Source organism: Panthera tigris, chromosome D3, assembly GCF_018350195.1.
Source record: "Panthera tigris isolate Pti1 chromosome D3, P.tigris_Pti1_mat1.1, whole genome shotgun sequence".
NCBI lineage: Eukaryota > Metazoa > Chordata > Mammalia > Carnivora > Felidae > Panthera > Panthera tigris.
In genome coordinates, this window is record NC_056671.1 from 46,345,075 (window position 1) to 46,370,433 (window position 25,359).

General features: G+C 45.3%; 1 protein-coding gene across 9 annotated transcripts in view; it reads left to right on the forward strand.

The window, feature by feature from the left end:
• Positions 1 to 11,595, forward strand: part of LAMA3 (laminin subunit alpha 3) — a 274,575-nt gene extending 262,980 nt beyond the window's left edge. For 3 of the 9 annotated variants that reach the window (XM_042961482.1, XM_042961481.1, XM_042961480.1), the window contains 6 exons: positions 1,651 to 1,791; positions 5,293 to 5,452; positions 5,552 to 5,682; positions 8,090 to 8,183; positions 9,373 to 9,492; positions 10,223 to 11,595. In XM_042961482.1, coding sequence (XP_042817416.1) covers positions 1,651 to 1,791; positions 5,293 to 5,452; positions 5,552 to 5,682; positions 8,090 to 8,183; positions 9,373 to 9,492; positions 10,223 to 10,368 — 792 coding nt within the window. In that variant the 3' untranslated portion in view covers positions 10,369 to 11,595. The remainder of the gene's footprint in view (positions 1 to 1,650; positions 1,792 to 5,292; positions 5,453 to 5,551; positions 5,683 to 8,089; positions 8,184 to 9,372; positions 9,493 to 10,222) is intronic. The other 6 variants (XM_042961487.1, XM_042961488.1, XM_042961483.1 and 3 more) reach the window with 5 other exon arrangements.
• Positions 11,596 to 25,359: the final 13,764 nt, after the last annotated feature.

A 25,359-nucleotide genomic window follows, 5' to 3' on the forward strand; every position in this document is an offset into this window, starting at 1 on the left:
TGTCTGGGTGTCCAGGCCCCTCTCTGAGCCTGGAATGCCTTCTGGATAGCACAAGCTTAAAGACCGAGATCTCTAGCATTCCAGATCTTCCCTGAAGGCATCCAGATTTGAAGAAAAATTCAATTTAAGACAAAAGGGACCTTTTTTTTTTTCCTGATGAGGGAACTAGAACTCAAAAAACGTAAGCAGCTTGACAAGTTATATTGACTTAGTCTTTCAACAAATATTTAATGAGCTGCCATCCTAGAGCACACAAACAAATATACCCGATATAATGTCAGATATTGGTAAGTGCTCGGAGAAAGCATTAGAGCAAGGTAAGGAAGTGGCTGAGTGTGGGGACAAACAAATATACCCGATACAATGTCAGATATTGGTAAGTGCTCAGAGAAAGCATTACAGCAAGGTAAGGAAGTGGCTGAGTGCGGGGACTATTTCAGATAGGGTAGTAAAGCAAAACTTCCTTTGGGAGGTGACAGTCCCTTGAAGTTATAGAAAGGGTGATCCAGGCAGAGGGAACAGCAAGCCCAAAGACCCTGAGATAGGGATCAGTTGAGTGAACAGAACAGAAAGGATAAGAGATGGGATTCAAGAATGAGGCAGGGCCCAGATCATACCAGCTTTGAAACCAAGGTGAGGACTCAGATTTTATTCTGAGTGTCTCTGACGCTTCTGAAGAGTATTAAACTAAAAAAGGACCATTGCATGAACAGATGTATATTTTCAAAGCTGCCTTTAGCTTGAAGAGATGAAGTGGGGGTAAGCATGGAAGTAAGGCAGCCAGATGGATGCTACTGCCTTTGCTTCAAGAGGCCTCCACGATCGTGGATAGAAGTGCACTGTCCAGGATGTGCTCTGAAAACCGAGAGGGTTTGCTGGTGGATTGCATGTGGAGCGTGAGAGAAAGAGGAGTCAGTATCAAGTCCTGTGATTTGGGGCCAGCAGTTGGGTCAACAGAGGGACTGGTACTGGGACGCAGGAGCTGTGGCCGGGGAAGGAGCATTTTAGAGCTGGGGAAGAGGACGGGTTCTGCTGTGAACATCCTTGGGGTGAGTTGCCTGTCAGACATTCAAGCCCAGCTGTCAGTAGACAGGTGGAGAGGCCAGAGGTCACAGCTGGGAGTATAAGTTGGGGAGTGATTAATGAATAGTCTCGTAGCCATGAGATGGCAGGGTCCACCCCAGACATTTAGCAAAGAGTTTAAAATGTGTGCTCCTTTTAGTAAAGAAGTAGCCACTGACCCCTTGCTCCAAGAGCCGTGTGGAAGGGAGATGTTTCCCTTCTTAGCTCTGGCACAAACTATTCCTTCCCCTTTGTTGCCTGGGTGTGTCTTCATTTATACTCCTGTGGCTCTTTATTTGTTTCTCTTTTGCATAGGTTTCTAGATCAACTGTATCTTTTTTAGTAGTTGACTTTCAAGGAATCCTTTTTTTCAAATTTCACTTTTCTAGCTTACTCTATTCAATATCCACCATAATCTCACAAAATGGTGATGATGATGACAATATTAGGGAGAAAATTTTCTAATTTTTTAAAGCTCCTTGAAGAAAAAGAAAAACATTGTTTAAAAAATGTGCTGTGACCAATAATAAAATACATCACCAATTGTCAAAGATAAAAAATGATTCATTTATCTTCTTTACTCTTAAGGTGGTGTTTGGGCAAGATGGAGAAAAGGGGCACTTGGTTGTGGATGGTCTGAGGGCCCAGGAAGGAAGTTTGCCTGGAAATTCCACCTTCGGCCTCAGAGCACCAGTTTACCTGGGATCACCTCCCTCATGGAAACCAAAGGTAAGTATTTATGTTTCACCAACACACAAAAGATGCTCAGCATCGCTCATCATCAGGGAAATGCAAATCAAAAGCACAATGAGATATCCCCTCACCCTTGACAGAAAGGCTGTTATCAAAAAGACAAGAAATAACAAGAGCTGGTGAGGAAATGGAGAAAAAGGAACTCTCATGCACTGTTGTGGTGGGGGCGGGGGGGGGGGGAATGCAAACTGGAACAGCCACCATAGAAAATAGTGTGGAGGTTACTCAGAAAATTAAGAAGAGAAATACTGTGCAATCTAATAATTCCACTGCTGGGTATTTACCCAAAGAAAACGAAGACACTAATTTGAAGAGATCTATACACCCCTATGTTTATTGCAGCATTATTTACAATAGCCAAGATATTGGACGCAGCCCAAGCGTCCACTGATAAATAAATAGATGAAGAAGTGGGACATATATACAATGAAATATGACTCAGCCATAAAAAAGAATGAAATCTTGCCATTTGTGACAACATGGCTGGACCTAGAGGCTATTTTGCCAAGTGAAATAAGTCAGACAGAGAAAGACAAATATCATATGATTTCACTCATATGTAGAATCTTAAAAAAAAAAACCAAAACAAATGAATAAACAAGCAAAAAAGAAATAAACTCATAAATACAGAGAACAAACTGATGGTTGGCAGAAGTCGGTGGGGTGGTGGGGGGGCGGGGGAGGGTGGCAGATGGGCCAAATAGGAGAAAGGAATTAAGAGGTACAAACTTCCAGTTGTAAAATAAATAATTCACCAGGATAAAAAGTACAGCATTGGGAACCTGGTCAATAATATTGTAATAACTTTGTATGGTGACAAATGGTAACCACACAGCATGGTGAGCATTTCATGCCAAAAACTGTCGTGCTTCAGAACTGTATATAAAAATAATTCACCTTATAATATAATCATGAAAGTGGTTAGAAGGTACAAACTTCCAGGGGCACTTGGGTGGCTCAGTGGGTTAAGCGTCCTACTTTGGCTCAGGTCATGATCTCACGGCTCTTGGGTTCGAGACCTGTGTCAGGCTCTGTGTTGACAGCTCAGAGCCTAGAGCCTGCTTCAGATTCTGTGTCTCCCCCTCTCAATGCCCCTTCCCCACTCACATCCTCTCTCTCTGTCTCCAAAAAATAAATAAACATTAGAAAAAACATTTTTTAAACGAAGGTACAAACATCCAGTTATAAAATAAATAAAATGAATAAGTCTTGGGATATAAGGCATGGTGACCACAGTTAATAGTTAATAATACTGTATTCTATATTTGAAAGTTGGTGAGAAAGTAAATCATAAAAGTTCTTACCATAAGAAAAAAAAAGTTTGTAATTATGTGTAGCGATGGATGTTAATTGGACTTATTATGGTATTCACAGCACTAATTATATATAGAATCACTATGCTGCACACCTGAAAAAAATACAATGTTATATGTCAATTATATCTTAATTAAAACATTTTAATAGGTAATCATTATAATTATATAAGATATTCAAGAATCTCAAAATACTTTAAAATTTTCTTTTAATGTTTATTTATTTTTGAGAGAGAAAGAGACAGTGTGTGAGCAGGGGAGGGGCAGAGAGAGAGGGAGAGACAGAATCTGAAGCAGCCTCCAGCAAAAAAAAGTAGTGTTTTGCTTTATTATATATTATACATATATACATGCATATTATATATTATATACATATACAATACATGTATAATACATATATATTATACACATATGTACTGTATGTATTATGTATATGTATAATACGTAATAAAGTTATATATAATTGCCATATATTAATACTACATATAATATTCTATAATATGCATTATATAATGAATATTATATGATATATAATATATATGTGATATATTGTATAATACATGCATAATATATAGCATTAATTGCTAAGGAGAATCCTCAATGTAAATGTTTGCTTTTCTGTAACCTCTGTATGTAACTATTTCCCTCTCAGAGAAATCACAGGATGGGGTAGCTATTCAAGAGCACAGTATGGATATTCTTTTGTCCTGGATAAGTCATAGTCAGCATCCTAATCTATGGGACAGTCTGTAGTACCCCATTTATATCATTCTTAGGAACCAAGTTTCTTTTTGCAACATCCCCTCCACCCGAGGATGCAAACCACGGGTTACTCTGCTCCACATCGTTTCAGAGGGCAGGCAACATCCAGTCAATGTCTGCCTCTGAGTACCACAACCTGCAGTCGCCCTTAGGGATTCAGTGTTGGGCGATGGCCTTCCCTGCAGAGTCTGAGCTTGGTTTCAGATACAGGCTCTTCATTGCATAAAGTGGTAAATTTTAAGAAACTAAGAATTTCATAGGGAGTCCAGTCGGTAGTTTATTGTTGACACTGACACCATATGCATCCCTAATATCACCATGTCTTAAAATTATCACATAGTGCATCTGTTGTGTAGGATTCCAGGGTCCTAAAAGCATTTATTTTGGAAGGGAGTCTAAGGATTTTATTCAGTGATTCTTCAATTTTTTTTTGAAAAAAATTTTAAAAGTTACAGTCTTTTGGGGCACCTGGGTGGCTCAGTCAGTTAAGCATCTGGCTTCGGCTCAGGTCACGATCTGGCAGTTCGTGGGTTCGAGCCCCTCATTGGGCTCTCTGCTGACAGCTTGGAGCCTGGAGCCCGCTTCGGATTCTGTGTCTCCTTCTCTTTCCGTTCTTCCCCCACTCATGCTCTGTCTCTCTCTCAAAAATAAATTTTAAAAAATTTAAAGAGGAAAGGTAGTCTTTCTTCCCAGGAAAATGCACATGCAGAGAGCATCTGCTATATAATTTAAGAGATCACAGAACCCTGGAGGTGCACGCAGGGGCCCTAGGTGAGGAGCCCTTGTTCCAGGCCACCTTTGGGTGCTCCATGCATGCCCACTGATGCTATGCCTTGTGTCTTATTTTAACTCCACAGCATTCATGATTTGTTGGTGGTGCACTGAGCCCAACAATTTAGGAAGCTTTTTTGCACTTTATTATTTTTGGAATGTTTTGGCCTCTTTTTCAGTCAGCTGCCCTGCATTAAGCAATCGCATAGGCTCATCAAACTCTAAGAAGTGGTTTGTACCTGCAAAGAGACAGTGATATCTATATACTGGGAGGCGGAGATTTCCCTTGTTGTAGCCCTGTCATGTGGACCAGGGTCAGGTCACTGACCAGCACTAGCTAGCGACCTCCACTGCCCTTGCCCCTTGCATACATACCACTTGGTGCCCTCAAACTTTGGCCTCAAACTTCGGCCACCCACCGGACGTCTGGTATCCAGGGTTTTCTAGGCAGTGTGAGCAGGGAGCCAAATGCAACAGTCAGGCCCACCTGACTCTCTGAAGCAGGATGGATGAATTCCGCCCCCCTCAAACCCCTTTGGCAGACAGTTGCCCTGCCTTTAACCTTGGCTGCCCATATGTCTCTGGGAGTTGTGGCTTAATAAAGTTTGCTTTCTCTTCTGCTTGGTTGCAGAGCCTCCCCCCAAACAGCTTTGTGGGGTGCCTGAGGAACTTTCAGTTGAATCTGAAACCCCTAAACACCATTGCTGCAAGCGTTGCTGTGTCCCCCTGCTTGAGTGGCTCTGTGGAGAAAGGCATTTATTTCTCCCAAGAAGGAGGTCATATCATCCTGGGTAAGGGGCAATTTGGAACAGTTTATGTCTTTGAGTCTGAAGAACTCCATCCTTTTTCTTGAATTACGATGTTTTAACTGTTTTACTTTCTTTTGGAAGCTAACTCTGTGTTATTGGGGCCGGAATTTAAGCTTGTCTTCAGCATTCGCCCAAGAAGCCTCACTGGCATCCTAATGCACGTCGGAAGTCAGTCCGGGAAGCACCTATGTGTTTATATGGAGGCAGGAAAGGTGCGTACAGTTTGATGACAGCGGGGGGACGGGATCTATGGGTTTGCATTAGGACCACATTCATTTCTGGAGACCACAGTAGGTGGAGTTGTGACGGAGTGGGATCCAATCTTGTTTTAAGAGACCTGACTTCAGGGTCGCCTGGGTGGCTCAGTTGGTTAAGCATCTGATTCTTGGTTTCAACTCAGGTCACGATCTCACAACTTCATGGGTTTGAGCTCTGGGTCCCGGCTCTGCACTGGCAGTGTGGAGCCTCCTTGGGATTCTCCATCTCCCCACCCCTCTCTGCCCTTCCTCCTCTCACGCTCTCTCAAAAAAAAAAAAAAAGAAAAAAAAATAGGGACCCGACTTGAGGGCTAACTTACTATTTTCCTTTAACAAATCATTTGGTCATTGTGTTTCCTGTTCATCATCTTGGGCTGAATTCTAACTGCACCACTTAGTTATATGGCCCTGGAGAAGTTACTTCACCTCTTTCAGACTCTGTCTGTCTTTAAAATGTGGATAATAATGTTTATATCTCAGGGCTTTTGACAAGAGAATAGCAACTATGATACGCAACAAATGTTCATTTTTCTCTCCTCCCCTTCACCCTTGTCATATCTCTACTTTTATTCATAAGGGCAGCACCAGAACTCATGAGATAGTTGTTCTCACCAGCTGTCTACACGATGTCATGCCCACGCCCACGGGCTGGTATCCACTGAATCAGTTTCAGATTTCCCTTATGCTCCCTATACCACTCACCAGCCTATCTGGTCCCTGCAGCCACGCTGGCCCCGGGTCTCTCCGCTCCAGGCTTCCTTTGGCTTAAAGGGATTCCTCCTTCAGTGGACACTTCTGCTGCTTCATCCTGCCCGTCACTCGGGGGCCTGGCCAATACCCTAGTTTCACCACCAGGTTATATCCCTTTCCTTTTCAAAAACTCTTTTAAAAACCAAATCGTTCCAGGAAGGCCTCAAGGCTAAGATTGATAATGTTAAAGAGCAGCAATTCAACCGAATAAATCTGAAGATCTGATTGACTTTATTAATTGATTCATGAATCAGGCAGCATCCCATCTAGCAAATAGAGAGAAGCTCTGAGGAGTTGTACAAAATGGAAGGTTTTTATAGGAATGACGGTGGGGCAAGGAACTCATTAGCAAAAGAAAAGAAAGAACTGTTCCAGGCAAGGTTACCTTCCGTTTAGAGGAAAGCGTCTTATTAGGTAGATTACCTTACATTTCTTTGGGGGGTTGGAGAAGTCCATGTGACAGGTTGTCATTGGTGCTGTTCAGAAAATTCCTGACTGACCTATCGAGACGACATTTCTGGGGAAGGTTGAAGCTTCAGTTGGGTTAGATATTAAGCACCGGTTTGGTGAGTCGGCCTAAGTGGCTCCATTTTGGGCCTGTGATCTTCTATTTAGCCATAATATGCCATTTTCCTTTAGTTCTACCCTTCCACAGCTTAACTGTGAGGGGGAAACTAGAGAAGGAAATAAAATAGCCCAAACTCCTAGAACATTTTCTATTTGAGGTGCAGCCTTTAAGTCTGAGCAGGCCTCTGGTAGGCGAGAGGAGCAAGCAACTACCTGCTTGCTGGCCTTGAGAGAAGGCTGGCTTTTCAGGGGAGCGGGGCGGTAGGGCTCCACGAGAGCTTCTGGAGAGGAAATAATCGCATACGCAAAAATCAAGACACGATGACCTTCATAACAGCAGTGACATTGTTTCGCTGGAAAATTGCCTGAGAATTGGCCTTGCTGTCTAGCTACATGCAAATTAAATGCAAATTAGTTACCAATTTGCTTATTTTAGTCCTGGTATTTGTTCACCTTGGTTCAGCCCTTGGCCCTGGTCCAGAGAGTGGGACTGTGGGATTCTGCACGCTAGCATGAGTGCCGGACCCCTGACACGTGCCCAGTACAAGTGCAATCAGTTAGCTTGCTGAATTCCTTGAGCTACAACCCTAAGGCATGCATTCATGGAATTATTCTAATTGTCTGGCCCTCGCAGCAGGGCGTAGGCCTCAACCAGCATTTTTGCCTTCCAAATTTTGCGTCCTTCTAAACAGAACTGTGGCCGCAGTTGCCTATCAATAGCTTGAGGAGGATCTTCCCTGCTGATCAGTGGCCTTTGAGTAGAGCCTGACAGAGGAGGGGTTTGGGTTGGGAGGGAAGAGCTCGTCACCTTTGGCAGCAACTTCAGGCCTGGCCTTGGGTTTGCAGCTTGCTTCCTGGAAGGGACTCAGCAGAGAGATTCTTGCAAAGCCTTGGCCCTCCTGTGATCACCTGGTGCGAAAGGGAGGGGCCACGTCTAAGGTGCTTCAGGGCCCTCAGGGTGACAAGCGGTGGGAAGGAAAGAAGGCAGGGAAGTTGGCTCCAGCAGCCTTTCTGAAGGAAATAGGAAAATGCATGTGTCTTCCAGGTCACGGCCTCTGTGGACAGTGAGGCGGGGGGCATCTTGACATCAGTTACACCAAAGCAGTCTCTGTGTGACGGGCGGTGGCACTCGGTGACAGGTATGATGTCCAGTGGCCTGTTGTCCACACCCTGAAACAGTGTCCCTTTCCATCTGGATTTGAATGTCCCAGATACAGCCTCGCTTTATCAATCCATTAGCATATGACCCGGCTCAGTCCACCAGACTGACATGGTGAGAAGATGTCCATTCTCAGCCCTGGCTGCATTTATGCAATTCGTGGCTGCTGCAACCTGTTCTCTGTAACATACAGAGAATTTTCTTTTTGAGCTCAGAAAACTGATACTCTGTGTTTTCAAGGCGGTATAACATTATGATTTAGATTTTGGCTCTGAAATCAAAAGGAACAGAGATCACATCTCAGTTCCGGCCCTTACCTAAGTGACCTTGGGCAAGCCACTTAATTGCTCTTTATCTTCAGTTTCCCCCCTCAACACAATGGAGATAAAAATAGGGCCCACCTCCCAGGGTGGTGAAAATCAAATGGGACAGTGTATGTAAAGTGCACAACAGTGTCCAATATGCAGTAAGTGCCCAGGAAGTCTTTGCTCTTGCTATTGTTCAAGTCCATTTAATACTACTGCAAACGATTTAGACAAACCACTGGGAGGAGATTGGGCATAGCCTCCCAAACCAAATCTGCTGTTTTATGAATAACTTGTGCACATTAGTTTGGTAATATATTAAACCGTATTGGCTAACATGCCTTTCCAAAAAAGAAGAGTAGTCTCTTGTCTAATTTGAATGCTGACTACATTGCAATTAGTTAGGATTGTTCACACTGGAGGAATTCTATTTGGAGGGTCAAGAGCGACTCAGTTTTCAGAAGTCAGCGTCTCCCTGGAAGGAAGTTAAGATCTTGTGAAATAAAGATAGCTTCTGGAGAGAGCAGCTGGAATCCCAACTCATTCAACTTACAACCAAGCCGTCTTGTCAGGCTCCTCAATGCTTGAGAGTCACAATCGCTTATCTGGGAAAGAAGAGTGACCATATCTTCCTCACAGATTCATTTGAAGGGTTAAATCCTGCAACGTATGTGAAAGCATCTACATCCCACTTAGTGTTGAAAAACTAGTTGAATTTGTGTCTAGGTTGACGGAATTCCTAGCAATAGTGTTCCCACAGCAGTGGGTTGAAAGGAAGCCCGTGGTGAAGCCCTAGTGTAGTCATTAAACATTGGGCAGGGCTGTCCTCAGGTAATCAACCTGACCAGCTTCCTCTCCCACCAGTCACCGTAAAACAACACATCTTGCACCTGGAACTGGACACAGAGAATAGCTACACAGCTGGACGGCTCCCCTTCCCACCTGCCAGCACTCAGGAGCCACTGCACATTGGAGGCATTCCAGGTAACTCTTGTCCTGGCTTCTACACCCACGTTGCCCCACGTCAGCTCTTAACATTTCCATCTTAACCGAACAAATCAGTGCCCCAGCCATGGGTTATTAGCTGGGCAGCCGTTGGCTGGACAGTGGAGACAGTGAGGCTCTTTGCTCCAACACATGGGAAAACCCAATTGGTAGCAATGGGCACATTGTATAGCCCAGGCCACATTGCTGCTGCTTCTCCTGTCCCAAGCCTATCGTTCATAAGCCTCTCTTAAGAGGCTACCTTTACCTAGAAGCCTGATAGCAGCAAAGAATCAGGAAAGGGGCTAAAAACTGGTCTCTCCTCCCCAGACATTTAGTTTTACTGACGAGTTATTAAGCTTTGCGGGGCCAGAATGGGAGAACCAGGCAGGTTCTGGAATTTTGCCTGGAAAGAGCCTTGTCATTCTTCCTTGTTTGATGTTCCTCCGGAGAGTTTGTTAATTTTATGGGTCTTCCATGACCCATAAAAAGCACTAGTGTTCAGAGTTATTATCTATTGATTTGGGCTGTGGAATTTGCTTCTTTGAAGAACTTGAAGAATAAGTAGCCTTGTTGGTGATTTATCACAGCAGGCAGGGACGTGGGGTGCCAGCTCAAAGGAGGAGGTGACTGGCTGGCCTGAGATCCTCGGTCCCTTTAGCTCTAATAAGATGATTTTCTAAATTGGGCACATTCACACTCATGGAATGCCTCTCCTTTTCTCTTGAAGCCCACTTGAAGACGCTGAAGCTCCCTGTGTGGAAATCATTTTTTGGCTGTCTGAAGAATATTCAAGTCAACCACATTCCTGTCCCTGTCACTGAAGCCATGGACGTCCAGGGATCTGTCAGTCTGAATGGCTGTCCTGATCACTAACACAAACCTATCAGACAGCAAGGGAAGTCACCTTCAAAAGCACAGTTACCCAACATACCTCCCTGTCTCTGCTCAAGATCATTCTTGACTTAAGACACCATCCAGATGGGATGAATAGCAAGTCTAATTTCATACTCTGACCATGCACACCCATCCTTTTGGCACTCAGTGTTACCTGTGTATTTATAAAAATTCCATGTCTTGAAGGTGATGAACAACTTGTTACATGCTTTGGTAATATCATTTTCCACTAAACATTAAATGCCTTTTAAAGGACATTATTTTCCACCTGGTAAAAAAATAAATATCTTTTAAAGCACTTTAAAAACACAAAAACTGACATGTGTCATGGGGTTGTAACTTAATGGGGTTAAATAAATGCAGTGTGCTCTTTAAATGGGGACGTTTGATTAGCATTAAGCCAATGGCTTGTTGGCCACTGTTAATCATACTAATTCTTCAGCACCTGTTCAGTGTGCTACCCACAACACAGTTTTCTACAGATAATTATGAAGCACAGACTTGTGTGGCACTGTGTGTGCTCAGTGTTGGCTATACCGTCCGGCAGAAGACATAATTCCTGCCCTGAAGGAATGTGCAGTCCAACTTGGGAGACACACAATATTCACAAAATAGTAAATAACGAACAAACTGAATTAATGGACCTATGTTTCCCCTTGGCTTCCCATGTACAGTCTGCTACCAACCAAGTCTAGATTATGACTATCAATTCCTTGAGGGCAAAAACTATCCAATAGGGGAGATGAGATGGATATACATTCTATAATTAAAGCTTTGCATGGCAAGCTAACAGAAGTCAACAGGAAGGAGGAATCGCTTCCTGTTTAATCTACAAAACAATGAGACATGTACTAGACCAATATAATTAACCAGCACCGCTCTTCCTAACGAAGAAGACTATGTAAGCATTTCTGTGTCTTCTACATAGTGTTTGTCCCTCAGAAGAAAAAGAATAAATCTAAACTTTGGATATGGTCATCCTCTGTGGTATCCTTAACACCTACCTGCCCTCCACCTCTGAAATGGAGCCACATTCTCTTCAACTCAGTGCTCTTCTTTGGCCGTCACACTGCAGTCCTGTGGGCATGCTTTCTAACACCTGTGTCTATGCAACCATGGAATATTCTCCAGGAGAGGTAGCAGGTTCCCCATTACAGGGAGTATTCAACAGTGGCTGGCTGGTAGGCCTTAGCGATGCTATGCTGACTCAGGGATTGAATTACATGACCTTAAGTTATATGTTTTCTGAAGACATTGACTTTTAACTGAAAACTTCTGTCAGTTAGTTACCACCCAGATTCTGAGTCTTCATGAAGAGCATCCATTTTACCCGTCTTGGCACTAACTACACTAAATGGGTGGTTCTCTCTTTGGCTTCCTGGTGTTAATCTAATTGACTCTACAGAGTTATTTATTAGGCTGATTATTCCTGAGCCCTTCCTAGATTCATCATAAAGGGACGGCAAATTCACCTAATACCGCTGGTTTTCCTTCCATTTTGTAGTACCTTGAAGACCAGCTGTCCATCTGCCTTTTCTGAATATAATCCCAGCCACCAGAAGGCACAGAGTGTCACAGACTGAATGACAGTTAAGGAAACAGAAAGCCCTCAGCATGCCTGTTCTCAGATCGTAAATGTGTGTTCCCTGAAAGGAACGTTTACAGCTCTTAACTAAACCATCAGCGCAATTATTTGTAAACTGTGAAGTGCCATACAGATACTATCACTGGTGTCCTCTCCCTGGCTCAAAGTCTCTCACAACTTGGGCTGACCTTGGGATGAGAGGCTAAGTAGGGACAGTGGGTGCACTGGTGGCCGGCTCTGGCCAGTTCATGAGAGGTCCACAGTTGGTGTCCTTCCGGTCAGGGGAAAATGGGGCCTGCACTGTGAGAAAGCCAACGGCACGGCACTATTTCCTGAACAGTCACTTCAGGGACATCAGGTGACTAGGAAGCAGTCATGCGTGTGCCTTCATGGGCCGCTTCCTGTAGCATCTCCCAGGGCACCTCTTGACCTAATTTCTCAGTACAAGGGGGGTTGAGTTTTTGTCACACTGGCAATAACCCCGTGGCAGAGGACGATGGCCTTGGACAGAACATGCTGACGTTCCCCTCCTCCCGTGTGGGAAGTGGTCTCACTTCCCCACAGAGACCTTTGACTCAGCTCCTTTCTGTGCCACCCCCCACGCCGTGTTGCGCTGCAAAATCCCCAAGCCCCAGCTCTGCCCTCCCTACCACATGGACTCCTGTCTCTCTCCCAGCTCTCGGGGCTCTCCAACTTTAGGTAAGTCAGTGCTAGCCCCAGAAAGGCCAGATTCTTTCTTACAAATGATAGGCTTAAAGCCAGCATATGAGTGGAACCACTTCTAAATAGCATTATTGTATTGAATACAACTGGCATATGTGTTCATTATAGAAAAATCAGAATATGCAGAAAAGCATAAAAATCACCCATAGCTCATCACTCAGAAACCTGTAGGTCTTTAGTTACATGTCTATATTCTTTTTATTTTTAAAATTTTTTTTTCAGTTTGTTTAGCTCTGAGAGAGAGAGAGAGAGAGAGAGAAGGGCAGTGACTCCATGCTGTCAGTACAGAGCCCAGCTAGGGACTCCATCTCACGAACTGGGACATCATGACCTGAGCTGAAATTAAGAGTTGGATGCTCAACCCTCTGAGCCAGCCAGGCACCCTGTATTCATTTTAAATGCACATGTATTTCTTTACAAAATTACAATTATGCTGTATGTATTTTTATGTGGTCTTAAAAACTATATGGTGAATTTTCCCAGGTCTTTGACTGTAGAACATTCCATCAAATAAATTTATCATAATGTATTTAACCAACCTCCAACCACTTACACAGCTGGGTTGTTTCAACTGTTTGTAATCATAAGCAACACTAAAATGAATCTGGCAGAGAATATATACTTATTTATTTTCTTATACTTAGAAGTAAAACTACCCGGTCAAAGGATATGAACATTTTCATGTTTATGGTGAGCTATTGCCACATTTTTTTTTCCCCCTAAGAGGTTATATATCCACTTGCATTCACATCTTTTTTAACTGGGCTTGGGTCTGATGCCGCTAAATATAAAGTCACCAACATCTGCCCCTGGTCTTCAAGACAGGGAGCAGCTGCTGGAGCAAGCCAGCCCATAGACAGCCACCGTGCTCTGGGCTCATCTGAGCCCAAATCACATGCCTGGAATCACAGCATGGTCAGCTATAGGGCTCTAGGTGACTGTGCACAACACCTTAAGACTTAAAACACGGGCAGCTTTATCATTTGTCCCTAAGAACCCATGCTAAGCCCCAGACAGCCAGATTTGCAGAGCGTGCCACTCTCAGAGCGCTCCAAACCAGTGCCAAGCCTTGGACATGCTTCCAGAAGGGAACAAGGCACTCCTCCGAGCGCTTGAAGAATGTACTGTGCTCTCTGGGCAGCCAGGGGCTTCCTCTTCCATCTTATAGGTTTGATTTCTTTGTGATTGAAACTCAAGCAAGGATTCACTGAGGCAAAATTTCCAGGGCTTACACAGATAGAAACTCGAGCCGCTATCCCCCTCATCGCCCTGCCCAACCCTCCCCCCATGGGAAAAATCCAAAACGGACACTTTTTTTCTTTTCATGAGTGATAATGGTCATAATAGCACTGGTGGTAGGTGACAGATACGTCATGTTTCCACTTTCTTGATTTGCCAAACAATATAACTTAATTCCTTGCCATTGAAATTCTAGCAGAATGTCTGTAGCCTGAGTGTAGAAAGTAGAGACAAAATTGGAATATCTCCTTTAATCATCCTCAGGGTGAGGAGTAATTAGTTTCCCAGAGGGCAGAGTCCTGAGATGATGGATACTATTTACTGAAAATGTTTCTTTTCTCCTTTGTTCATAAAGGCTTCTATGACCTCAGAATGTGAAGTGTACCTTTCCACTGCCAGAAGGTTTTATTCCCCATAAATTTTGAATGTGTGGTTTATTTTACTCTACATTGAGTCCTTGATAAGATGAGAACTGAGAGTTTCAGAGAGGGAAGGACCGGAACTTTCTGCAGAGCTTCAGTCTTTGTGAATGCACACAGATAGCACAGCACACACTGATTAAACCATCCCTTGCTCAAAAGGCTTTTGCTAATTAATTGCTAACCTTTCGATCATTTCATACTCAGGGAGCATGCATTCCTGGACAGTTAGAATGGAGCTGGGTATCTGGTGATGTAGCTTGGCATGTTGTCCGTTCAGAAGGCAACTATCAGGGTTCACCTGGGTGGCTCAGTCAGTTGGGCATCCGACTTCGGCTCAGGTCATGACCTCACTGCTCGTGGGTTCAAGCCCCGTGTCAGGCTCTGTGCTGACAGCTCGGAGCCTGGAGCCCGCTTTGGATTCTGTGCCTCCCTCTCTCTCTGCCCCACCCCCCTGCTCAGGCTCTGTCTGTCTCTGTCTCTCTGTCGCAAACATAAATATTTTTTAAAAATTCGTTTTTTTAAGGCAAATATCAGTACTTAACTATTCCTGCAGGAAATACACTTCCTCAGAAATAGCCTGTGCTCTGGAAAATAAGTGAGCATATCTAGCATTCAACTACAGTACTGTCAACAGAGAATAAGATCCTTAATGTCATGTTTCTGCAGTGTCTTTGGTGAGGGGAGGCCCCTCATGGGCTGAAGTGCCGTGGGACTTCTGACTTGCTTCCTGCACCAAAACTACCCAGCTGCTGCTGTGACAGCTCCTGACAAGCCCAGATCCCAGTGGGGTTTGTCTCCTGCTCTACTGTTCCCCGTAATCTGTCTCTTCCCACCTCCTCACAATTAGAGGGAAGTCCCTTGGGAAAGCCACCATCCCCCTCCCCCCACCTTCAGGAAACACTTCGGCTCTTGGAAGTCCTTTGAATCTGAGCCACTCCTTGCTGTCCTGGGCCTATAATTTGAGTTGAGTTTCAAGCATGCAAGGTTTCCGTCGTATGGCTTAGAATCTTCTAGAAGTTTGAGGGACAAAAACGTTCCATCCCTTACTTCACAAGCCTTCTCTGAGAGTTCAGTGAGATGAGGATGTAGATGATATTAACACTTTCAAACACCAGATTCTTCCTTATGGGTTTAGTTTTTTCCAGGAAAGGAATTCAAATGTCCAGAAGTATGAAAGCCAGAAACCTAATGCGGAAGTTTTCTGTTTTACTTGGAACTTCTGTTTATCACTCTCCCTGATTTGCCTTTCTAGGGAAACCCGTGGAGGAAGTCAGCTTTCCCCCTGTGTTTATAGCACTGCTGCGTGCACAAGCAAGATCTGTTTCAGGTGAAGAAACCTTTGTGGTAACGGCTGCCTGTTGCCAGCTCCTCTCCCCTTCGCTCTCACCCCCTCAGGGTTGGCCGCCCTCGCTTCCAAATGCCAGCACCCACGTGTCTTTGAGGCCTTTCTTTGGTTGCCGAAGTCAGCTGTGCACTTGTGCCATAGGTCAGCCAGCTGTTCCGGGATTAATGCCCCAGGCGTGTCCCTTACCAGTGTCTCTTAGGAATTAGTGTCTTTTTTTTCCCCACCCTTGTTGGAAGTGTGTGTTCTATGCTGGTTCCCCGGGTCTGTCCCACAGGCCTCCTCTGCAGGCACCCACAGTGGGAACTGGCTCAGAGAGCTCACGTCATTGGCTGCCTTTCCTTCCATGTCTTCTCTTTCCCTTTCCCCCCTCATTATTGGTGTTTCTGTCACCTCCCAAATAAACTACCTGCATTCAAATCTTTGCTCAGTCTCTGCTTCAGGGGACCCCAAACTTTAGACACCCTCTAAAGAGTAGATCTTGTCCTGGGTTTTGACCACACTATATATGTTTTCTGGCTGTGCTCTCTGTGACTGTAAAGACCCCAGGGAACCAGATGCCCTGAAACTCAAACCATAGTTGTTACAATACCATGACAGCACTGAGATGGGAAAAGGTTATTGGGGAGCGCCTGGGTGGCTCAGTCGGTTAAGTGCCTGACTTTGGCTCAGGTCACGATCTCATGGCTTATGGGTTTGAGCCCCACATCAGGCTCTCTGCTGTTAGCACAGAGCCCGCTTTGGATCCTCTGTCCTCTCTCTCTTTCTGCCCCTCCTCTGCTCTCTCGCTCTCTCTCTCAAAAAAAAAAAAAAAAAAAAAAAAAAAAAAAGGCAGAGGCATCTAGGCTAAGTTGTGTGTAATTCAGAGACAAACACTGTAGGAACAAACATTACAGGCAGAGAGAAAAGCATGTGCAAAGGCACAGAGAAGAGAGTAAGCGTGACTTAGGGGAATCTAAGAGAATCCTGGGTATTGTGACCACTGGAGGCAGATTCACGTAATGGGGGGGGGGGGGGCAGGGTGGTGGGTATTGGCCAGGAGCCAGATCCTGGGGGCACGCGATACCTTGCTAGCTGCTGTGAGGCATTGGAGGAAGCAAGTTAGAGGCAGTGGGTATCTCTGGTGAGGGGAATTTCAGTGGAGGGACAGGGCTGGAGGCTGGAGTCCGGTAGACCCTAGAAGGGCGAATGGGAGGTGAGGAAGTATCGGCAGTTCGTGGGAATTCCTCTTTTCAGGTGGTTCGATTATGATCAAACGGAGAAAGAACCTGGGGGACAGATGATTGAGGTGGATTGCTTTGTTAGTTTTGATTTCAGAAGGCAGAATGGAGTGTTTTGTATGCTGGCAAAGAGTTAGTTTATAGGGAGAGGTTCAAGGTGAAGGACAGAGGGAGGGTGTTTGATGGTCGGGGGCATGGAATGAACTTGAAGGGAGTAGACTTGATAAAAGAGAAGGGACTGCTTTTCTCTTGAGCCTGAAGAAGAGGAGGTGAATGTGGGGAACTTAGGGAGTTTCTCTTTTCCCAGAGAATTAGATCAGGTGGTCTCAGAAGGAGGCTCGAGAACAGGAGAGAGAATGTGAATGAACATTGTGGACAATGATCAGCTGCCAGGTACATGCACAATGGTTACTGGGGAGAATTTGGGGCTTCTCGTAGGACATGTGTTTAGGTAGATTTTTGGTGGCACTGACTCACCTAACACTTCAATGGGTAGAGAAATGAAGAATAAGTCTTTTGGATTCTGTTTTTGACTTTTTCAGCCTTTGGCTTATCTCATCCAGTGGTTCCCAATCTGCAGTGTGCAACAGAAGCATCTGGGCAGTTCTTTCCAATGCAGATATCCCCCAGACATCCCCAGAGATCTGATCTTGCACGAGGCAAGACATTAAGTCATTTTCAAAGCAGCCCAAGTGATTCTAACGTACAGCTGGGATCCGGATCCCCTGACGTTAGTCATGATTCAGGGGAGAGTCCTTTCCAGTGGCTTGGCGTGCAACAACTGGAATTCTATGAGGTGGCCACTGAAACTCTTTCGAACTTTGTTTTATACCTGCTTCCTTAACTGTGGCTTTCATTTCATTACAGCTTAATATAGCTTTCATTTTACAGTGTCCTTTTCAACAAAAGCTTTGAATCTCTACAAAGTCTTGAGGTTGAATGACTCCCTCAAATAGTGTTTTAGGTAGAAGGGAAGGGGTGGATGGGCACATAGAGCACAGCAATACATCGATACCTGGACGACCACATCTGGCTATTACAGTTATGAGTCTCTCTCAGCAAGAGAGCATCCCATGAGGGATGGGAGGTACTTAACTTGACTGAAATGTGGGTGCTGCTCATTATACTCGCAGGGCCCCTCCTGGAAAGAGAGTAGGAAAAGGCACCAGGAACAAGGCAGATTTTCCTGGCTCCCATGTAGTTGGTAGTGGGTCCTAAGGGTTACTTTCTCTCTCTCTCTCTCTCTCTCAACTGGCAACAAAGAATGGGTGTTCCAGATAAGGTGGCAGGGAAATGGAAACAGGCAGTGTGTGACAGGTCTCACCAGTGCAGAGTGTGCCGAACGTGCCCTCAGCAGTGACGTTTCGGTCCTGGGAAGAGGAGGACCGCTAAACTGTCCCGTTGCCTCAGGCCAGGGATGCAGCCCAGGAACTCCACAGCTCTCTGAATAAAATCAGCTGCTTCGGACCATGTATCTGTCCCGTCCACTGGGGGCTGCCTAGCACAGGATGTGGTTGAAAACTCTCAGATAACAACTCCCAGGGGCTCCCTAACGTGGTCCCGTTTACCACCCCCTTTCGCGTCTCTTCTCCCCTCTGAGGCTCTTCACAGGCTGACCCTTACTCTGGGTCAGGGAAGGGGAAGCGGACTCCTTGCCTTCCTCTGAACTTGACCATGCTTTGCTGCCTGCTGCAGGCATTCTTTGAAAAGTATTTGCCCAGTTGCTACAAGCTTTCTCACAGCGAAGGCTCAGTGTTTGCCTCCGGGACACAGAGCTCGTAGGAGCTGCCACCCTGGGAACTGGCACAATCGATGCTGGGTGTGGGATGAGGACAGCAGGGGGCAGGGGGCTGAGCCAGCCAACTTGCCAGGTTTCTCATGGCTGAGCCTGTCGCCTGGCATGTGGTAATAGGAGGCGCTCTGCTGGCATCTTTAAGCCATGTCTCCACCAGTTCCATCCTTTTTTTTTTAATTTACAAAAAGATTTTTTACATTTTATTTATTTTTGAGGGAGAGAGAGAGAGACAGAGCACAAGTGTGGGAGAGGCAGAGAGAGAGAGGGAGATGCAGAATCCAAAACAGTTCCAAGCACTGAGCTGTCGGCACAGAGCCCGACACGGGGCTCAAACCCACAAACCGTGAGATCAGGAGCTGAGCTGAAGTCGAACACTCAACTGACTGAGCCACCCAGGCGCCCCTCCACTGGCTCCATCCTGATTTCACCCAGGAGTCACACAGCAAGCAAGCCGCACACTGGATGCTGCCTGTCGGTCCCCACCTGTCACTCTTTGCCACAAGAGTGGCAAAATCTTTTGTGAGGAGCCACAGAGCAGAGTTATGTGGGTATAATAATAACTGAGGATCCAACAAGTTCAGGCAGCGGATGGGGGAGGCAGGGGAACCACCTGCTATTATGACCTACACTGAAGGGCACAGAAGCCCGAGAGCCCTAGAGCACTTTCTCCAGTGTGAGCTGGAGCATGTTTGTTTTGTTGCTGCTACTGTTTGTTTTGTTGTTGAGCTCTCACTAATCTCTCAACCACTAAAGTGGGTCCCTTTCGTGCCCTCGGTATAAAACGGAGATGTAGAGGGAAGAGTGTGGGTTTTGGGCTTGGCAGATGGGCTGGAGACCTGGGCCTGATACAGGTTGGTGCTGTAGTCTTGGGCAGGTTTTCTAAGCTGGGAAGAAGAAGAAGAAGAAGAAGAAGGAGGAGGAGGAGAAGGAGAAGGAGAAGAAGAACCCTAAGATAAAAAGGATAAAAGATTCCTTGAGACGCATGTGGGGGCACGTCTGGGTGGTTCAGTTGGTTGAGTGTCCAACTTCTGCTCAGGTCATGATCTCGCAGTTCATGAGTTCCAGCTCCACTGGGGCCTGTGCTGACAGCTCAGAGCCTAGAGCCTGCGTCAGATTCTGTGTCTCCCTCTCTCTGCCCCTCCCCCGCACATGTTCTGTCTCTGTCTTTCTGTCTCTCTCAAAATAAATAAATGTTAAACAAGTAAAAAAAAAAAAAAAAAAAAAAAAAGGTTTCACACGGTACCCAGCCTACTTTAGCAGCTTTGAGTCAAAGTTCTGCCTGGTACAGAAGAGGGTGCATTTGCCCGGTAAATCCTTTGTGCTCTATACACCAAGGGAAGCCACCGCAGCCCCAGAAGATGTTCTGCAAAAATCAGGGACAGCAGTGTGATCTCTTTCAGAAACACATCTGACTGTGGGTGCCGTTGGCCCCATCTTACAGACCAACAAGGCTCAGCAAGCTTCAGCAATTTGCCCAAGTTCAAAGCCAGGTGCTCTGATTCAGAGCACAGGCATTTCCCCCTACTCCGTGCTGGCACTGGGTCCCAGCACAGGACAAAAACTGCAAAGACCAAGCTGCGGGATATATGAAGAGAAGCAGCAGGGACTAGGTTTGGAAAGATCGTGGCCTTTTCTAGAGAACGTGTGGTCCTGACCTGCTTCTGATCTTTGACCAGGACGAGCTGGGGCTGCAGGGAAAGATGAAGGCCGAGGGGGTTGGCTGATGAGTGGCTATTTCAAGTCCTATTATCCACGTTATTTTGTGTTGCCAGTTGTTGCGCAAAGCCAAGAGCTAAAATCATTTTGTCTGAAGACACGGCAGAGTAATTACAAGCTGAGTAAAGCCCTCACGTCAAAGGAAAGGGAAATTTAAAGCAGAGGCAGCCATTCCCTGCCCTCAGACTTCATTTGCCTCGTTTAGTAATTTCATTTACACACTCACAAAAATGGAGAGAAATCTAAAATAAAAGCAAACACTGGTTACACAGCAAGAAAATGTGATGCACTCTGAGCTTCCTTTGTCCTGCTTCCTCCCATTAAATTCTTTTATGTAAATTGCTTCCTCCCTGTGCCTCTGGCATAATAAATATTCATTGAAGGAAGGAAAGAGAGAAGTGGCACGTGTGGGAGATGAAATAAAATGTAAAGGATCCCAAACCTCGCTCTCAATAGCATCATGTATTTTATTACTAAAGGTTGATGAGAAATTGATCCATTAACCAATCAATAGAAGACTTTCAGAAAAGGCTTGGTTATTCAACTATTTGGCAAACACTAAGGGAATCACTCTCCTGGGTCCAAAGTTTCCCCCAGGTAAGTGGATTCGGGTCACCTATGAATTTATCGAAGAGACCCCATCACCTATATGCAAAGCAACTCTTGAAAATTTAAAATAATTGAAAAGAGAAAAGAAAGCCCTGGGTTCTGATGAGAACTGCTTTCTAGCTAAGAAAAGGAGATGTTTCTAGAGCATAGCTGCCCTGCCACGCTCAGTACCTATGAAACAATCCAAAATCTTCTCTAGCTAAAACAATTCAGACTGCTGTAACCAGGGCTTATGATTTGGCCACTAATTAAAAACAAAACAAAACAAAAACAAAAACGCGTGTACCATTTATTGGGCACCAGGCAGGTGCCAGGCACTGTGCTAACCTCTTGACTATACAATCTCATTTAATCTCAACAATTATCCTTAAGAGTCGGGTATTAGTACTCTATTTAGCAGAGGAGGAAACTGAGTAAGTACCAAGGTTACATGTGCAGTCCTCGCGGAACTGTGACTCACATTGTGTTAACCGTGTGCTTGGGATGCTTTGACCTGGGGGAGGGAAGACTTGGGGCTCCTGCGGGGACTGGATCTCCCAGGGTCAGCTCGAGACAGGGAAGGAATCACCTGTGAGCATGTGCCCTTCAGATGCTAACCCCCCAATCTAGACCCCACATCCCACCACCTTTTCTGTGGCTCTCACCCTCAGGGCCATTATCCCTCTGTCCCAATCACCCAGGACCAGTTCTGGAGAGCTAGGGAGAGGCTCTAGCCACTGAGTCCATTGAAATTATTCAACCCAGACACTCCCAACTCTGTTTACCCTGTCACACCTGTTTCTTCCACAGAAAGCACAGTGAAGGCTCTTGCCCCCATCTGTCCCCTCTCCTGCTGCCTCCCAACTGACCCTGATGTCTCCACCTCCCATGGTGTGGTGTGTCCCCTTCTATTGGGATCCATGAGAATAACAAGCTATGTTTTCAATGACAATTGTCTCCTCATCTGCTGATCTCACCATACCTAAAAAATAATAAGACCTACATTTTATTTTTTTAAGTTTATTTATTTTGAGAGAAAGAGAAAGCACGGGGGAAGGGAAGAGAGAGAGAGAGGGAGAGAGTGAGAATCCCAAGCAGGCTCTGCACCGTCAGCATGGAGCCCTACTCAGGGCTCCAACTCATGAACCGTGAGATCGTGACCTGAGCCAAAATCAAGAGTTGGGCACTCATCCTACTGAGCCAGGTGCCCCAAGGCCTCTATGTTAATACACACCCCCAGGGTCACCCCTGAGTCATGAAAGCAGACACACGAGAGGGAAACATCACGTCTTATTTATGGTAGCATTGGTGTGTTCAAAAACAAAAGAAGGTCTTTAAGAGAATATTCCAAAAGCATGAATAACCACTAGTCTAACCTACTAATCTTCAACCCCCTAGGGATTTTCCATTTCCCACTGTGTTTCAATGGCATTGCGGTGATAGGGAAGGGAAGTGTCACTATCTGCGTGGCCTTGATTTACACATCCATCCAAAGTGAGTTAGAAAAGGCTGTGAACAGAGGACTAAAACAAAGTCCTACTTCCCCTCTGGTGAGGGAGCATTCTTACTTCCTCCAGAAAGTGTTCTTCCATTCTAGATGGAAGCTTAACTTAGCTCTTAACGTTTAACTTAGGGGTAAACTTAGCTACCTAAGGACAGCTGGTAAAATTAGCATACTTGTAACAGATCATTAAGCCAAAGACTTGGGTTGAAAATGCTAATTAATCACCAAAATAACTTTCTTCAGCGTGTCCCCTCCCCCCTCAATGTTCTGGGCTGACAGACACAGGACTGTCCACTTCCTGGAGCTGATCTCAGCCCAGTCCCAGGTTTATGAAAAGCAGCTAGCGCCCTAGTGAGCTGACCGCTTCAACACAGCCTCCCTCCTGTAGGCTCCTCCTCTCTTGATTGGAGTGACTTCTGCACACGAATAGAAAAATCCGCATAGCACTCCAACATCCGAGCACTAAGACATCACCCAAACGCCACATCTGCTTTCAAAGGCATGCTTTTCAAAGGACTTTGAGTCACCCAAGATAGAGCAAGCTTTCAACAATCTGAGTCACACAGTTAATAGGGCTTTGCTGTCCACAATTGACCCTGGGTAGTCACTGCCAGCATGAGCTTCCATTATGTGTACCTGAGTAATTAATGGAGGGTCTTTTGGAAACGATAGAGCACCAGAGTCTACAGTAGGATACACCTGAACCAGATTTCGCATTTGCAAGGCTTCCAAGAAAGGAGAGAGTATATTTCTGCCCAGAAAAATTGGTTGACGTTATTCTTTCTGGTTATAAATTACTCCCTGAATGGGGGTGGTGTTACTTTTGTAAATATTGGACTGCCCCTGGAGCCCCACCTGAGATCCCTTCCCTGTGCACACACTTTCTTCTTCTCCTTCTTCTTCTTCTAAGTCTTCTTCTCCTTCCTCTTCTTCTCCTTCTCCTTCTCCTGAGAGAACAAGAGGGGAAGGACAGAGAGAGAGAGAGAGAGAGAGAGAGAAAGAGAGAGAGAGGGAGAATCTTAAACAGGCTCCATGCGCCAATGTGGAGCCCAACACGGGACTCACGACTGTGAGATCATGACCTGAGCCAAAATCAAGGATCGGACACTTAACCAACTGAGCCACCCAGGCGCCCCACATGTATTTTCTTCAGTGTGAAACTCCAGACGTATGTACAGCCTACTGGCTTCTTTGTAGCTCCGCTTGGACACCAACTGGCACCTTGAGCTGAAATACACCTGAACCTAAACTCCTTATTCACCCAGAACTTTTCATCTCCCCAATGTCCCAATTTCAGTAAATAGCATCACTGTCTATCTCGGTGCTCAAGCCAAAATCCCATGACTCGTCTTTGGTGTTTTCAGCGTGCCATTTCAGTTCCACTTCCTACTACATCTCAAATCTATCCTCATGTTTGGGTCCTCACTGTGCCCCCAAATCAGGCTGTCAGTCCTTCTCCTATGCTGCTGTCGGAGCCTCCTCCCTGGGCATCCTGTATCAGCTGTGCCTCCTTATAAATTATTCTGCTCATTGTGGCCAGAGTGATTTTTGGTAACACGTCAGACAGATACATTTGTCAAGAGAATTCTCTATTAAGAAATGAATGTTAGAGATACTTACCTATTACAACGAATGTGTTGAAGTCATTTATTTCAATCAGGCCTGAAGGGAGAAAGCTGAAGCGTTGATACTTTCTTACAAAAAAAAAAAAAAAAAAAAGATAAAAGGAAGAATTCATTTCCCTTCGGAATTATAAACAGTGGGCTGAGTGCAGTTTTCTATGCCAATCAATTAAATATGTTGCTTTAGGATTGATGGTTTCATGCTAAAGGAGATAGTATTACACTTTTAAAGTCCTGCCGTCTCTAAAATAGTTCTTAGGGACTGGCCAGGACATTTTCATAATGCCAAGTACAAAACAAGTCCATCTGACACCATGGGTCCTTTACCCCAACATGGGTTAGGACTCTATTCTAAAGATTTCAAGTCAAATATCCTATTAATACTGCTAGCCTTTCTCTTTAACAATTAATTAGTTGTAAAAGGCTTTCTAGCTCAGGGCTTTGTCTTCCCAAGACAACTAGTCCTCAGTCTCTTGCCTTCACAGGGTTCTTTGCTAACAAGTTCTTATTAGAGGCCTGCAGTTTCTGGCTTCAGTATAATCTTTAATAACTCTATTTTTATAGCCCTATCAAAATTATAAGTCATATTTTTTTCTGTTTCTGCGTTAGAGGATGTGGAATTTACAAGTCCCTGTGACCAGTTGTCATTCCCCTGCTTAGAAGTATCATATACCTTTATGTTGTCCCTGAAACTCCTCCTCTTTGTGAAGGCAAGGCCCTGGAGGGTGCCCTCTGGCCACCTCACTAAACTCCTATCCCCCCATCTCGGTGCCCCTCCGGCCACCCACATCTCCATCACACACTTCACTTCTTCCCTGGCTCCCCCCCACCCATGTTTATCTATTATTGAGAGACAAAGCATGAGCATGGGGAGGGCAGAGAGAGGAGGAGACACAAAATCTGAAGCAGGCTCCGGGCTGTTAGCACAGACCCTGACGTGGGGCTCAAACTCACAAACCGTGAGATCATGACCTGAGCTGAAGGTGAACGCTTAACCGACTGAGCCACCCAGGCGCCCCATTCCCTGGCTCTTTCCATCGTTGACCCTTCAGGCCTCCAATTAAAGCCACCTCTGGAATACCTGCGTTGGCTAAGAGCGTGCCCAGCTGCAAGCAATAGAAAACCAGATAAGCTGGAGCATTAAAAAAAAAAAAGAAAGAGAGAGAGAAAGAGATTTCCTTTTCCTGCGTGAGCCATCTTGAGAAGTAGTTACT